General features: G+C 38.5%; 1 protein-coding gene across 1 annotated transcript in view; it reads left to right on the forward strand.

Annotated features, from left to right (window-relative positions):
• Positions 1-470: 470 nt before the first annotated feature.
• LOC149163805 (apyrase-like) overlaps positions 471-17963 on the forward strand; it is a 273199-nt gene continuing 255706 nt past the window's right edge. The window contains exons 1-4 of the mRNA XM_089431874.1: positions 471-816; positions 915-1043; positions 6659-6715; positions 6826-6918. Of these exons, the coding sequence (XP_089288000.1) occupies positions 595-816; positions 915-1043; positions 6659-6715; positions 6826-6918 (501 nt within the window). The 5' untranslated portion in view covers positions 471-594. The remainder of the gene's footprint in view (positions 817-914; positions 1044-6658; positions 6716-6825; positions 6919-17963) is intronic.

Consider the following 17963-nt stretch of genomic DNA (forward strand, 5'->3'; position numbering starts at 1 on the left):
AACTTTGTTATATCATCTTTTAAAAAAATAAAATATTATAATAATTTGTTATATAATTTTTTTTTTTTTTTAATACAAATACCAAATTAGAGAAATGTATTATCACTTTGGGAAAAATGTTATAATAGAAATTTATAAAGATGCAGTGCCAACATCCAGTAAAAAATAGTAGAACATCAGGGCATTGGCCTTCCTTTGGGGATGGGTTGTGCAGTTACATACTATATACATCCAACAAGTGAGAAATGACAGATTCCGTGCTGAGGTGACAGGTTGTTGCGTCAACGTTGTTTCAGAGCAATAAGCTGTCACTTGGGATTCCCGGTCGCTGTCCGCAGGCTCGGTTTTGGAGGGGTTCGCCATTAATGGCCATAATTTGTCTCTGCCAATCTGACAAAAACCCTGTAGACAGGGATGTTTGGGACAGCAATATAATAATAGTGTTTACAGATTTAAAGCGTGACAAAATTCGGAATGCGATCGCGCGGGACTATATGAGCTGAGTCGATCTTTAATTTTATTTTTTCTCGGGAGAGTTTACAGAGAGCAATTAGCGGGAACCAAATTACTTCGTTTGTAGAGGAGGCAGAGGCAATGGCGATGGCGATAGATACGCAGACCGCCATGAAACTCTTCACTTTCATTGCATTAATCTCGTTATGCAATGTTGTTGCCCGAAAAACTTCATATAAAGGCAGGCGGTATGCTGTTGTATTCGATGCTGGCAGCACTGGAACCAGAGTCCATGTTTACAGCTTTGGAGACAATATGGAGCTCATTCCCATTAATGGAGTTGGCATCGAGTTTGCCAAAAGAGTATGCCCAGCTTACTACATTTGATTGAGAGGTTTCACTTCATCTTTATCTTTACGTATAAAAAAGCTCATTAAATTCCATTGATTAATTTGTTGCAGGTGAAGCCAGGTTTAAGTGCCTATGCAGACAACCCTGAAGAGGCTGCAAATTCTTTAAAGGAGCTTCTACAGAGTGCTGTGGAAGTTGTCCCTGAAGCTGCCAGACCAGTAACGCCAGTTCGACTCGGGGTACTTATTATGTATATTTTTGTTATAGGAAAGAAGTCTTTACTCTTTTTTCCTTTCCTATTCTTTTTAATGAAATGGAATAGATATTACCGGGTACTTATTATTTATATATTTGTTATAGGAAAGAAGTTCTAATTTTTTTCTTTTTTCTTTTCTTTTAAGGGAATGGAATAGATAGGTATTTCTTTTCAATTTTTTTTTTTTAATGAAATGGAATAGATATTACTGGGAACTTATTATTTATATTTTTGTTATAAAAAAGAAGTTTTTTTTTTTTTTTTTTTTTTCCTTTTTCCTTTTCAATGGAATAGAATAGACGTTCCATGAAAATCTTTTAGATATTTCCTTTCATTTTGATGATGATTCTGCTACTGTTTTGCAACTTAAACTTTTGTGAAATTAAGCTACCTTATAAGTTTTGCAACTTAAACTCTTGTTAAATCATTAGACTATTCTATGAGTGAGTTAAATCACTAAGCTATTCTACAAATGAGAATGAGAATAAAGACATCACCTTGTCAGCTCCATACTAATATGAACAAACAACTTGTTCATATTTAAATACTCTACCCACTTCCAAATTTAACATAAACAAACAACTGGTACATATTCTTCCCATTTCGAAATTAAACATATAACCTTTTAATACAAAACCTGAATTATTAACCTATAAACCCATTTTTAGTTATGAATAATGCATTGAAAAATCCAACGAATAATAAAATTCCATGACATTGACATAAAAATAAACAAATAAAAAAAGGTTCTATGAGATTTAAATTTAAAAAGGGTTTCAATAAGATTTAAATTTTTGTTCAATATGTGTACAGTTATGATTCATGAACCTGAATTAGCATTATTATATGTAAAAACATTTAGTTATGAATCTAACTCTGCAGCAATAGGTCAAATAAGAAATTTGAATTTAAGAAAGGGGTTTTATGAGATTTGAATTTTTGTTTAATTTGTGTGAATTTATGAATCGGGAGCGGCATTATATCATATTGAATCTAAGTCTGCATTAATAAACCCAGTTATGAAACTGAATCACTTAATTATAAATCTAACTCTGCATTAATAAGCCCAATAAAAAAATTTGAATTTAAAAAAGGGCTTTCAGGAGATTTGAATTTTTGTTCAAAATGTGTGAAATTATAAACCTGAATCAGCATTATATATGGAAACAGTTAGTGATGAATCTAACTCTTCATTAACAAGCCCGATAGTGAAAGGGTTGGTATAAGATTTGGATTTTTTTGTTGAGCATGTGGGAAGTTATGAACCTGAGTCAGCATTGTATGTTTATTTATGAATCTAAATATGCATTAAGAAACAGGTTTTATGAGATTTGCATTTTTGTTTTGTACGTGGCAAGTTATTAACCTAAACCACCATAAACCACCATGATAAGGAAGGGTTTTCTGAACTTGAGTCAGCATTATTTGTATAAACTTTTAGTTAGGAATGTAACTATGCATTAATGAGCCCGGTGAGAAAGATATTATATAAGAATTGAATTTTCGTTGTCTGTGGGAAGTTGTGAACCTGAGTCAGTATTGTACGGGTCAATATTTAGTTATGAAATTAACTACGCATTGATAAGCTCAATAAAAGAAGGGTTTTTATGAGAGTTTAGGACTTTTGTTTTAGTATGTGGGAAATTATTAACCTGAACCAGCATGATAGGGAAGGGGTTTTCTGAGATTTGAGTCTGCATTATTAAGCTCAACAAGGGTGGTATAAGAGAGGGGTTTTCTGAGATTTGAGTCTGCATTATTAAGCTCAAGATTTGAATTTTTATTGAGTATGTGGAAAGTTATGCACCTCGGTCAGCATTATTGGTTTATCAATCTAACACTAATAGTTTAATAAGAAAAGTTTTTTCATGAGATTTGGTGTGGGAAGTTATGAAAATATTTTTTCATGATATTTAATGCGAGAAGTTATGAACTTGAACAGCATGATAAAGAAGGGTTATAGATAAAGAAAGGTTATAAAGAAGTGTTTTTTTGAACATGAGTCGACATTATATGTGAACATTTCCTCATTTCCTTCTAAGTCTGTCTATGCATTAAAGAGTCCGATTGTTTTTTGAATACGTGGGAAGTTGTCAAACTGAGTCAGTCTCGTACATTTCAACATTTAGTTAGTAGTACAACTATGTGGGAATACATCTAACATTTAGTTAGATATACAACCATGCATTATGCCCCAGAAAAGGGTTTTTATGAGATTTGAATTTAAGTAGTATATGAGAAATATGAACTTGAACCAGCATGAGGAGGAAAGACGAGGAAAGAGTTTTATGACATTTGAATTTTGAGTTTGACCTATATTATCAAGTAGGCTGATATGAGATTTGAACTTTGATTTTGGTACGTATGGGGAAAGTTATGAACTTGAGTCAGTTTTATGTGTAAATATATATTTATGAATTTAACTATAAATTAATTAGCTGAGTAAAAAAGGGGTTTGCATGAGATTTGAATATTTGTTTAGTTGTGGAGGTAAAAGAGGGTTTTTTTTTGAGATTTGAATTTTTGTTTAGTTGTTGGGAAGTTATGAACTTGAACTAACATGATAAGGAAGTGGCTTTTTAAAGGGACCACTTGATTTTGAGGGTGTTGAGAGAATTGAACCCATGACTTATTATGTCCAGTGTGTCGAGAGAATTGAATCCATGACCCCTCAATCGAATTGAATCCATGACCTTGTGACCTCTCAATAGCAAAAGCGCTTTAAACGGGGACTCGACCAATTGAGCTAACTCTTGGGACTGATTTTAGATCTGACTTATATTATCAAATTTTTTATCAATCAAACATATATGAGAATTGGACTTTAGATCTAATGTATGTTACAACTATGAAAATTGAACTTTAGATCTAACATATGTTATAAATGTCATGAACTTGATTTATATGATCAATGTCTTTATCAATTAGGCAGATCTGAGATTAGAACTTCAAATCTGATTTACAGTATCAATGTCTTTATTAAGTAATCATAATTTCTTTATTAAGTAAGCATGTCTGCCTACTAGCCTAGGGACATGCAAATTTGAGTGTCTGACATGGGGCACGTAGGCCCCCCGGAATAGGACACATAGGACACATTATATATATATATATATATATATATATATATATATATTTATATATATTTATCTATTACACAAATTCTTATGATGATATAGATTGAAACATACATTACATTGTAAATTTGTAATGTTATGGATACAAATACAATTGTGACAGATTCATCAATGATCCAATAGAAAAAGACAAGAAATTAACAATAAACTGCAGTTTTCTCATTTAGCCATCAAAATCAAAATGTGTTACATAGGTATTGAGTCTTGAGAACTCTTGACTAGGAATGCTAATGACAAATAGAAATAGTAAATACAAAACAACTACAAGGTAGTAGGTAGCTCATCAATCATCATCATCAAAATCAACATCATTGTCACGACACCATTGCTCTCCTTTGCATCCTCCTCCTCTGTATCCAATGTAATCTCTGCATCTGCTGGTGTGGAGGATGACCCCTCAAGAGTATCACCATCATCAAAAGTGACAGGGTCTAACACTGGCTCATTAAGATCCAAGTTAGACAATGCCAACTCAACACTACTGTCTAAACCTATATCATAAGGAAACACATTCCACATCTTTGTTTTTCCCTTCAACGACTCCTCCCTTGCGTGTAAATAAGACGAAGGTTGGTGTGCACATATATCATTGTCTCTACCCTAGACTGCTCAAGCCCGCTCTTCTTTGAACTATACAAATTCCCATATGTGCTCCAATTCCTCTCACAACAAGAGGATGAAGTAACCTAAGAGAGGAGCCTCATGGCTAATTGCTGTAGAGGAGGGCATGTTGCCCCATGAGTTGCCCATCAAGAATAGGGCTCCTTAGCCCCCCTGTCTCTAATCATATCATAGCCTACAAATCACCTAGTGCTAGTGGAAAACTCTGCAAATGCATCCTCCACCTCATCAAGGGATGCTGACATGTGTCCCAAAATCATGACACGCTGCTTGAGCAAATCGGATTTGCTAGGTCAACTAATCCCTCGTGTTCAAACACGCTCGACCCATGAATTGGACACATGCCCCTCAAGAATTGTGTCTGACACACAAGATTTGGGATACATGGGAGGAAGGACGAATCTGGTTACCTAGTTGCTAACTGATAGATGTGTTTAGCAGATATGAGACTTGAACTTTAGACCTAATGTATGCTTTTTTCTTGAGAAAAAAACTTGTAATTTCATTCATAACAAATGAGTGAACATTACATCTATATATACACTTAAAGAGTGTATTCAAGTAAATCTCATTGATATTAGAAAGTGCCTATCAAGATATTAACCTTACATTTTCCTTTCAAGCTAATCAAACATAAAGATGTTTTGATTCCATCATGAAACACAAGAAAAACAATTATCCTTATGCAAATGAAAATTCCAAAGATCTATCAGATCTAACATATATTATAAATGTCTTGGCTTGAACTTGACTTTACTCTGATTTATATGATCAATGTCTTTTATCAATTAGGCAGCTCTGAGATTAGAACTTCAAATCTGATTTACATTATCAATGTCTTTATTAAGTAGGTATGTCTGTTTACTAGCCTAGTGTTATCAATGACCATGTATGCTATTTTTGTTAATTGATAAGGTCTTTTTTACATGACATAAAGATGTTTTGATTCTATCATGAAAAACAAGAACAATTATCCTTATGCAAAATGAAAATTCCAAAGATCTATAAAAGCATGTTATAAATATGAGAGTTGAATTTTAGATCTAAGGTATATTATAAATGTCTTGTCTTGAACTTGACTTTACTCTGATTTATGTGATCAATGTCTTTTATCAATTAGGCAGCTCTGATATTAGAACTTCAAATCTGATTTACATTATCAATATCTTTATTAAGTAGGTATGTTTGCTTACTAGTATAATATTAACAATGGCCATGTATGCTATTTTTGTTAACTGATAAAGTCTTTTTTATATGATAAATGTTTTTATTTATAAAATTATTGTCATTTTTATGAAAGAGGTTTTTTTTTTCATAAATAATTTTTTTTATATATTAATTTTATTTTTGTTTGGTTTAATTGTGATCTTAAAATTAAATTATTATTATTTAATTTCTAATATATATTTATTAATTAATAATTTTATTTATTATTAATTAATTAATCATTTAATCTATTATTAATTATAATATAATTCAAATTAGCGTTTATCACACATTTATCTCTTTCCATTTTCATTAACACTTTTTTGTAGTCTTTTTGTTATAAAATGTCCTACGTTCAAATCTACAAAGTATATACTATATATACCTCCAAAGAGGTAGTTTTGATTTGGAGGTAGTTTCACAAATCAAAAGTTAATTTTTAATGATAATGTTAAAATATTTAGTATTAAAATGAATTTGGTTTCTTCTTATATAATTATAATTAGGATTATATTTTTTTTTTTAATAGGGGAATTGAACTCTTTTTGCCACAATGTAGACATGGATATAGTCTCTGTCAATACTTCAATATGAGCCATTTTAATAATGTGTTGAATTCATTGAATATGAACAGGCGACAGCAGGTTTGAGACGGATATCTGATGTCAAAGCGGACAAAATTTTGGCAGCGGTAGATTTTGGATCGTTGAGAAGTGTTTGATTTCTTTTTCGTCGAATAGCAAATTTATGTTGGTGTCTTTTACAATTTTGTTTGTCTCTGAATGTGAAATTTGATTACAGGTGAGGAAATTGATACCGAGCACTAGTGCATTTAAGTTCAAGGAAAGTTGGGTCTCTGTTCTGGACGGCAGCCAAGAGGGCTCCTATATGTGGGTATGTTTGTCATTTTCTGAGTTCATCGCGAATGGTAAAAGTTGTATTTAATATGTGAAATTATTAACAAGTCAAATGATTATTCTTTTTCCACATGGAAATTCATCATAAAATAATTTAGTCAAATGATTATTCTTTTTCCACATGGAAATTGATCATAAAATAATTTTAATTTTAATTTGTATGTTAAATTCATGGAGATTTACGTATCCTATGTGAAAAGTAGCCATGCCCCCAGATACAGCGTGCTCATACTCGTTCCTGGGCGTCATAAATTGTAAGAGATCTATATAGTAAGGCCTGCTTGCGGTGTAATTCCCTGGTGGATAATAATTGCAGGTTATGATATAATCTTGGCGCAAACAATCTTGGCGGTGGTTGTCCATACAACCTGAGTGTAGTGAGTGCAATCAGGTCCGGTGCAAATATTCTTGGCATAGTCAAACCATTTCTTCTCATCTATCCACGCAGACACTTCCTGTGAAGAGTGCTGCCATGGATGCCTCCTCTGTCTAGCTTCCCGTCTCGATTGTAGTAGTGCCTGACATCCGGCACATATTTCTGGTGTATTCTTTGTCGTTTCTTTCCACTATGCCGTCAGATGCGGGGTCTTTGAAAAGGGTGTGGGTCAATCACAGCATGGAAGGACATCTGTCCTGGGTTCTGCGGGAGACTCGGAGACTTCTCGAAAGCCTCCTCAGGAGCCACGGTTACTATCTTCTGGTCGGGCTTCTAAGGCTAAACCTATGCGACCGTGTGCTGAAAAACCCCTGGTTGACTTTGGGCTTTGATGTTGAGTTTAGCAGAGCGCCAAGTCTTTCTGCTCGTGGCCTTATGGGTTTCTTTTTCTACATTTCTCTTAATAAATTGCATATTCAAACTTGGGTCAGGGTTCACTTGAAACCCTTGTTGGGGTATTGCCCTACGATCAGCGCGTTGATGAATCATTGGATTCATTTCCATTTCTTAGATAGGGCCGAGTCTTTCTGCTCCTAGCCTTATGGGTTGCTTTTTTACATTTCTCTTAATAAATTGCATATTCAAACTTGGGTCAGGGTTCACTTGAGCCCTGGTTAGGGTATTGGCCTATGATCAGCCCAGGGTTGCAGGAATCGCCCCCCCCGGATCCTAATCCGGAACCGCGACCCGTGCGGAAGCGTTCCGGAATCTCCAAAGGAATCGCGATTCCGAATTTGAGGTGGCGCGCTTCCATGTTTTAAAAACGATTCCTGCCAATAAGGTTACGTTGCCCACGGAATCGCGCTTCGGAAGGCGATTCGGGCAAGAGGTGGCGCCACGCAACCTGCCCGGAAGCGCACGCCATCCGCACGCCACCCGGGCGCAACCCGCACGCAACCCGCGGGGCAGCAAAATAAACATATTTTTTTTTTAATTTCATTTAAAATTTAACTTAACTAAGCATGAGGGGGTGGGTTAGGGGTGGGTTAGGGTCACTTTAGGGTGAGTTTAGAAAAGAATAAAGCCCCCATTCTCTTCTCATTTTCTCACTTTGAGTTTATGAGAGTTGGAGAAGAGAAGAGAGGAGAGGAGAAGAGAAGAGAGGAAAGGAGAGGAGAAGAGAGGAGAGCTTGGAGGAGTGAAGAAGGAGGAGCTAGGAGAAGGAGGAGGAGCTTGGAGCAAGAGCTTGGAGGACTTCATCTACAAGAGCTAAAGAGGTAAGTTCAAACCCCAAACTGCCTTGTTTTTTTGAAAAAAAATTTTATTTTTCTCCTCCCTCTCCTACTCTTTCCCATTGTTTCTACTTGCTCCTTTATTTACAGGTTGTCCACCACCTATATCCATATTCCAAGATGGTGTTCTTTTGGCTTCTATGTATCATTCCACTCTTGGTTTTAATGATGGCAAGGGTGAGGAATAGAGGGGAAGAGGAAGGGGATGAACTTGGTCCTAATAGTAGTGACCCAATGTATGATGAGGAGGAAGGGTTTGAAGAGGAAGGGGATGAACTTGAAGGGGACACTGAAGCACAAGATGGGAAAGGTACATCAAATCCCTTGTGGAACTATGTGACCAAACTTGAAGGGGGAAAGGGTGGTGGATCTTACAAATTTTTGTGCCCTCATGGTTGTCATGGAGGAAAACCATATACGGGTTCATATACCCGTCTGAGGAGGCATCTTTGTGGGGTGCTGGAGAGTGATGAAAAAAAGGGTTCTGTGGGGGTAACCATTTGCCCAAACATTTCAAGTGAACAAAGACAAAAATACATCCAAATAGAGATGGCTGCACAACGAAAAAACAAGAAACAAAAAACTCATTCTGAATCAAGTGCAACCTCTAAATTTGGTAGTTGCCCATCTCCTCATGGTACTTTTGCAACCTCTGGAGGTAGAAAAACAATAGGGGATTTCCTTAATGTTGCTGGGAGGGATGATGTGGATGGAAAGATAGTCCGTTTTCTTTGTGCTTGCGGTGTACCATTCAATGTGCTTCGCTCTCCCTATTGGCATGAAATGGTAAAGGCCATCAATGAAGCCCCAAAAGGATACAAGGCCCCCAACTATGAGAAAGCTAGAACAGTGTTATTAGAAAGAGAAAAAGCTAAGGTTCAAAGAGCTTTGACACGTTTTACACATGAGTGGGTGGATTCTGGGGTATCCATTGTATCAGATGGGTGGACAAATATTAAAAACCAACATTTGATAAATGTTCTTGGTGTTTCTTCTAGTGGTGCAGTATTTATTGCATCTCATGACTCCTCCTCCATCAGTGCAACTGCACAAAACATTGCAGATCTCCTATTGAAATCAATCAAAGATGTTGGTCCGAATAATGTGGTTCAAGTGATCACAGATAATGCAGCAAATTGTAAGTTAGCAGGAAAAATTATTGAGCGTACTCATCCACACATCTTTTGGTCTGGGTGCCTGGTTCACACATTGAACCTTTTGATGCATGATATTGTGAAACACAAAGATTGTGGGTGGATTGCTGAGGTTTACAGGAAAGGGAAGCAGCTCATTAAATTCATCACAGGGCATACAAGGGTAAACTACTTCTATGGCACTTACTCCAAGTTGCAATTGCTTAAAATTGCAAAGACAAGATTTGCTAGTTATTACCTCACCTTTAGGCGGCTAGTGAGGGTGAGACAAGCTTTAACTAATCTGGTGTGTGCTGAAACATGGGATGAAATTAACACTGACACAGATGGTGCTAATGAAGTCAAGGACACTGTTCTTGAAAGTTACTTTTGGTCACAGGTTAAATATGTTTTGCAATTCACCAAACCAATTTATTACATGATCAAGTTTGCAGATTCAGATCGACCAGTAATTGGGGAGGTGTATGAGCAAATGGATAGCATGTTGGGGCAGATTAAAGACATTGTTGAGCCTAGAGATACCACCTTGTACAATTATATTCGTGAAGAGGTGGAAAACCGATGGGATATGCTAAATGTTCCATTGCATGCATTAGCATATGTTTTGACACCTAAATACTATCATCCATCATGGCTTTCAAAACCAGCACCTGGGGGGGGGAAGCAGGAAAAAACCACACCAAGATAAAGAGGTTCACGAAAAATATATGGCTGCATTGAGTAGATTAATCCCTGATAATGAGGAGGCTGCATTGGTACGGAGACAGGTGAGCAACTATACGAGCAACACTGGTCCATTTGGGAGCATGCATGCAATTCAAGATCGAGAGCATTTTTCTGCTCTTGAGTGGTGGAACATGCATGGAGGGCCTACTCCACTTCTACAGAGTTTGGCATTGCGGGTGCTATCACAGGTGGTAAACACTTCTTCTGCAGAGAGGTGTTGGAGCTCTTATTCTTTCATCCACAGTGTTAAAAGGAACAGGTTGAATTTAGACCGGGCAGAGAGCTTGGTTTATGTTCATTACAACTTGCGATTGTTGTCCCATTACTGTGAAGATGCAAAGTCTAATAAAGACTTGTTGACTTGGGACAAGAATCCAGAGGAGCCCAATTTGGAGGATGGAGTGTTGCGACTAGAGCAATTAGAGGATTCTCTTATCTAGGTATGTCCATTGTGGTATGAATTTTCCAATTTTCCCTTATAAAGCATTTCTCTAATTCATGTTTTTAATTTTTTTGTTAACTAGTGTTTTTTTTTTTGCATGAATTTTTTGAGCGATTCTAGGATGATGACACGGGTGTTGATATGCCACAACCCCCACCCCCATCTGGTCCCTTGGTTTCTAGGTTCCATGGTTCAACACCAACGGCAGGGGGTTCTTCTTCATCAGTTCCAGTGCCACGACTTACACAGGGACCATCTTCTTCATTGCCACCACGTGGAGGCCCGCCATCACGTTCTATTCGTGGTGGAAGGAGGAGAGATTAGTAGATATATTCACAATCTACTTCTTTTTGTCATAGATTACTCATTAGACTTGTAGACTTGTGAATTTGAATTTTGAACCTTTTTGGCTTGGCGGTGACCAAGTGACATATTTTGTAAACATTATTATTTGAATTTTGGACATGACAAATGTTGACAGTTGCTCACTTGCTAGATAAATCATAATATGCTCTATGTTTTATGTTTTATAATATGCTTAAATGTTTTATGTTTTATAATATGCTTAAAAATTTGATGTATGTTTGTAATAGCTAGAATATAGATGATTGTTGTACATACTAGTAACTACAATGGAATCATGGATGCCATATCTATCTTGATTTATGCAAAAATATGCATGTTTTCATGTCTTCTACAATTAATTTGGTATTTGGGATGTTTGTTTTGAGTATAAATGCAAAAAAATAAAAAAAAAAATATATATATAGTAGACGCTTCCGTGGACGCTTCGCTTCCTAGATTTTTGGAAAATGACGCTTCCGCGCTCCGCGCTTCCGCTTCGCTCCCGCTTCGTGCAACATTGGATCAGCCTATTGATGAATCATTGGATTCATTTTCATTTCTTGGATGGAGGGATCTCCTGATGATTTTACAGTAGGCTTGGGTGATAGGAACGGGATATCCATGGCTTCAGCGATGGAGTGTGGGTTTCAACACCTTGGTGGACAAGCCTAAATCACAATACTTTTGGGTAAAGTTGGTCAGCTTTACGATCGAGTTATGGACAATGCCGGTTGTGAAGAGGGTTGTAGACTGCATTGGCCGCGTCATTTTTTTTGATGAGAAATCCTGAGTCGCATTTGACAAAAGGATTTTATGTGTCCTTGTGGAGATGGATATGGCTAAGAGTCTGCCGGCAGAAATGGACATTTCTCCGGGGGACTTCTCTTTCAGCCAGAGACTGGATTCTGGAAGATACCGTTCAAATGCTCTGTTTGCCACCAAACGGGACATCTGAAGGCGACTTCCTGAGTTTTGCGACCTCATGGCATAAAAAAAAACTCTTCTCTGGTTCCTTTTTGCAGCAGAATGGCTCTTGGCGGGTGGATGATTCTGGGGTCGAAAATTTAACTCCTCAACATACCAATTTCGGGCCGAAGGGTTCGGAGGGTTTTCTAAATGGTGTTCGGGCTCCTCCGCCATGTGAGGCTTCTTCTCCTACTGTATTAAAGCGGTGATTTTTTTTCATTTTGAAAAATAGTGATTTTTTCCGTGTTTTTTGTTTTTTTTTTTTTCCTTCTGTATTTTTTAATTTTGCCTATTTTTACTGATTTTATTTTGATTTTTACGATTTTTTCCCTGGTCGATTTAGTCTTGATTGCGATTATCGCAAAAGTAGTCTATAGTGAGCTTCTATGGGCAGAGGCTTTTCAGAAATGTCTGTCTCTATGTAATGGGGTTCAAAATGTTGTGGAATCTGTTGCTCATGGCATTGTTGTTGGGACCAATGCTTTGGCAGTGGTTGTGGTTGGTTAGGATAGGGGCTGAGTCGATCTCACCACTTGGGACGAATTCTTTGGGAATGGGAAGGTTGATGCTCCTAGAGATGGTTCGAGTACTACAACATGGGCAACTTCTCTTGGCACAACCACTCTCTGGCTTTCATTGTAGACCACTCAGTGAATTAGCGACTCCATGACCGGTAAGCTTATCACCTCCCTCTCAAAAGTTGATATTAATTTACTAGATGGTCTTGCTCGTTCTTCATCTACTCCTTTAGTGAGTGTTAATTCTATGGTGAACTCGATTTGCCAAAACCATACCCTTCGTTCTGGGGGCGGAAAAATCGACTCTAGTCTCCTCTTGCTTCCATAGTGACCCCTTGGTTAGGCCACCTGTTTTGGATGCTGCTCTTCCCTAGCAAAGATCCCTTGAGCAAAATACTATGGCTTCTTCGGAACAGGTCTTTGGATCTTTGGATCCCTCTCTCGATTCCTCTCTTAATGTAGTTGCCATATCCTCTTTTCCTTCTTCTCAGGTATTCCCTTCTCCCCTGGATACACCCCTTGCCACCTTTCAGAATGTCATGGTTCAAAAGAAAAAGTCTTTTAAGAAGCTTTTAGACTATGCAAATTTTCTTTAGGGAGACTATTTTACTGATATTCCTATATCCTTGGAGTCTCTGAGGGCCCTTAGATCACAAATGCCCGCCTCCAAGAGTATTTTTGTTGATATTTGGTAGCATCAGATGTGCTCTAGTCATGAAAATTGGTGGAGAGGCTAAGGCACATGAGATCTCCAAGACCCAGAAATCGTTTGGGGAAATTCCACCCGGATGGAAAGATATTAAAATAATTAATATTTTTAATGGGGTTCCTAATTATAAACTTAGGAAAATTAAAATATTAATGTGTATTAATATAAAATGGGTGAGAAAATTCTAAATAATGAGGATCAAGCCTGATCTAATCTTAGCCGTTGATTAGGGACTTAATCTCGGCCGTTGAATCATCAACAAGAAAAGTATAAGAGGAGGCTTGAGGGTCAGTTGGAGAAACACCAAAACACCAAGATAGATCAAGAAATCGATTTTCTGGGGCAGGGTTTGCTAAGGAAATCGAGTGAGTGATCAGTTGCAGTGAGGGGCAGTTCAACAAGGGATTTCGATCCAAGGTTGAAGGATACATATCAGAGAGGCAGCAAAGTGCCGGAAGAGGTAGTGTAGAGCCTAGGAAGGCTGATGCAGAGGCAACAAGGGTTGATGCAGAGGTTGAGGAGGCCAACGTAGAGGACATAGAGGGCTAAGAGGTTGAAGCAAAGGCCGTAGAGGCTGACGCAAAGGGCTTTAGAGGCTGCGCTGAGGTGATTCAGTGAGACAAACTGAGAGCTGATTGGTTGACGTAGAGCCATTGAGGGTGACGCAGTCCCTAAGGGGGTAACGCAGTTCCAAAGAGTGCGTGGAGTAGCTTTCGCTGTCCAGCACAAGGAATAACCATAGTAGCTTTCGCTGTCCAGCACAAGGTATAACCAGAGTCACTGTGGGATCGTTCATCCAGTTGCTGATCAACCAGAATATTTGTCTCCGAATAGAGGTATTGCTACAAAGGATATTCTCTGAAGGGTGAGCCATTTCTAGCACCCTAGTTGTATTCATAATCTGCTTAACAATAAAACCCTCTATATGCTACACTGGTTTTCCCGCATTGGGTTTTTCTGGGGATGATTGTCCAAAAATAATGGTGTCCCTTGTGTTGTCTCAATGTATTTCAGTGGCTGATCTATATGTTTGTGAAGGCTGCAATTATGTTTATTTCAATATTTATGCATATAAATAACTTGTTAATGTAAAGAAAAAGTAGGAGATAATAAACCAGATATTGCAGTAGGGGTTTTTGATGTGTTAGATTCAACAATTCTCACATTCCCATGATTATTATGTCTATGAACGTTAGAGGAGTTAGGGGCCCTCCCAAAGTCCATGCCCTCCGTAGACTTGTTGTTGTTCATAATCCTTCCATTATCTTGTTCCAGGAAACTATGCTTCTTGCTTGAAAAACAAGAGACACCCTATCAAAAATTTGCCCTGATTGGTTTATCTGTGCGGTCGGTGTTGCTAGGCGTTCAAGTGGCCTTGATGTTATATGGAACCCTAAAGATGCCACTTTAAAGCCTTTTCACTCGCTGGCTGGGATTATTATGGTTTCTTCCTTTAGGGGCCTTGATGGACAAGTTGTCTTGGTTAATTGCTATGGCCCTTACCTGGACTGGGAAAACTTCTGGACCCTGCTATATCGTAGTGGTTTGGTCTGCTCTCAAATTCTTATTCTTGCAGGGCACCTTAATTTTACTTCATCTGTTAATGAGAGTTGGGGACAATCGACATGACCTGACCCTTTCAAAGAGGTGATCTCCTAGATTATCACGAGCTCCAATATTGTTGACCCTTGCCCCATTCCTTTGGGCGCAACTTGGAGTAATGGCAAAACTGGTGCTGATGGGATTGCATAGAGGTTGGACAAGTTTCTCATTGTTGATTCTTTGATTACCAGGGTTGGTAAATATCAATCTTGGATCTTTCTAGAAGTTATTTCAGACCATTTTCCTATTTGCCTCGAGCTTACCTTAAATGGTTTTGGTCAGAAAAATCCATTTGTATTTAACCATTCCTGGGTAATGAAGGTATCTTTGTTAGTCTGGGTCGAGATGTTTGGCATGGTTGTCATATAAATCCCTCCCTTTTTGCTATGGCCCACTGATAATGTTTGATGTCAAACTTAAAAGTTCATGTTAAGCATTGGGTTGGATGTTTCCTTTGTGATAAAAACCGGGAACTAGAGAAAATTGAGGCATCTATTAACTCATGTCACTTTGCTTAATTTTCCTCAGGTTTTTTGGATGCCCTTAATGTTGACTTTCCACGACCTTGGGTCTATGATAGAGCCTTAAAATCTCTGACGCTACCAAACCAAGAATCTCAATGATACTACTTTGCACAACGGAATATAACAACAATAAATCACACATGCACAAAATACAAACAACTTTTTACATTTTCAACATAACTTCGTTATATTAAACAACATATAATACAACAATTTAGGGCTCTTGTACCAGGGATAATGGCCCTCATACATCCACTAGTACAAGATACAAAACTGGGGCTTGGTGTCAGTACATTGACAAACAATCTACCCTCAACAAGATACTCTGACCATTTGGCTATCGCATGTTCTCTCAGCTCCTCTCGGTTGTACCCTGTACCTGCTCGGTCTTGCGGCTCTCGATCTGCAGCTCCTGCCTCTATCAATGCTCCTATCAAGTGAATCTCTGCTATCTAATGTGCTCTCTAGTTGATTGTTCGTCTATCCACGCATCAACACATCGAGACTCCTGTCGAGTTGTTCACAACTCCACTTGTGAACAACTCTCAATCTGCCCACTACTGCTCCTCAGCTACTTAGGGACTTCGGCCCACTATGGTCTTCCTTCACTGCTCCAATGAAGACCAACATAGGGCATGGAGGGCGGTCACCTATCACTGCAAGATGTCCATCTCCCATAATGAACACATGCTGTGGGCACTGTCCATCATCTGTTGTAGAAGTCCTCCACACACAAGTCTCGGGCTACACAAACTGCTCCTGGTTGATCACACCCTTGAGCTCGACCACTGCCACTCTAGCAACTACCTTTGTCCACTCTCACTTGGTCCACTCTCACGCTGCCCTCCAACAGTCCACGAGTGACCAAGTCCATGTTGTAGCATCTGCACCTTGTTAGGGCATCCAACACCTAGGAGACCCTTCTATTGGCTGCCAACAAACTTCTCATCAACTGCCCTTTGCTTCTGCAATAGAGGAGCTATTGCACAAATCTAGGCACCAATCTTCATTGTGGAAATTGCCCATTGGTTAGGGCTTCTAACCTCCATGTCAACCCTCACTCCTTGGCTTCCATAAGCTGCTCATAAAATGATCCAATACTGATCACTGCTTGACCCAACACTTAGCAATAATGAAGAAGGCACGTACCTTGAAGACTGTTGTTTAACATTGTAGAACATTGATCACTGGTTAGGGCATAACTGTAGCCCATATTCTTCCACCATCTGTGGTTAATTATGCTCCATAAAATTGGCTCTTACAACTCTCGGTTTATGGTTTGTTTGACCCCCAAACTAGCCATTACAAGCATGTGTCCTCATCATCACAGAACAATCTTTATTTCTGCCTGTTAGAGATGAAATATCACTTGAAAACAATCCCACACTCTCTTTATAACCTCGGCCTAACAACAGACCTTCATGTACTTCAAAATAGTCATGAGAAGGCTCTACGTTGCCTTCTCTTCCTCGCTGAAGTGACCCTCCTTCTGCGGCCCTAACAAAAATGTCCTTCTCATAAAATGGTGCCCAAAATAGTCCTGTACATATCCTCTTTCACTTCAGCCCTCTTGCAATGTAATCCTGGTACCAAAACAATCACGGATAAGCCTTATGCATATGCTTATCCTCCTTCGTTTGGCTGCTCCTTTAGCTGCGGCCTAAGACAAAATAATCCTCCCTTTTTAACGAGCTCCTCTTAGCTTTGTGTTGCTCTATTGGATGATTAAATGAAATGCTCCCTCACCTTGTATTTATTCCAAATCCAAGGGCCCCACGAATTTGTTGAAGAGACATGTCTCTTGGACCAAGCCTACATGACTTGACTGTCCATAATTAATTGTCAACTTCAAAAATTCATATCTCAAATTCTAGAGCTCCGATTTGGGTGATTTTCGAAGCATCAGAATTAGCACGCCAAGCTCTATTACCTAAAATTTTCTCATGCTTAAATTCTTCATGGTTTTGGCCCAAATCTCGATGGGTGCAAAGCCCCATGCTTGGGTTACAAGCCCACAAGCCTCCATGTGGCGCTTTGCCTTCCAAACCCCGAACACTAGGGATTGGGGTACCTCCCAAGCTACACAAAAATCAACACACCCTCTTAGGGAGGGAGGTACTTCCAAGACTAGGAAGTCATCATCATCTGGTGACACTAGCCCATCTAGCATCCATCACTGCAGCATACCCTGTAGAATGAATCCAAAAATCTCGGTAGTGCCTCTGCTTGATCACATTCGAACTTGAAGATCTCGAACCTCCATAGGGCTGCTCCCTCTTAGGCTAGACACCCTCTGAGCCTACACAATCTCCACTAGCTCAGTCTTGCAAGGGCTCATCCTCTTGGCTCAAATACCACTCATGCAAAT

The sequence above is a fragment of the Pinus tabuliformis genome, chromosome 5_1, assembly GCF_031772625.1.
Source record: "Pinus tabuliformis cultivar Carrire ecotype Pingquan chromosome 5_1, CPIR1, whole genome shotgun sequence".
In the NCBI taxonomy this organism is placed as follows: domain Eukaryota; kingdom Viridiplantae; phylum Streptophyta; class Pinopsida; order Pinales; family Pinaceae; genus Pinus; species Pinus tabuliformis.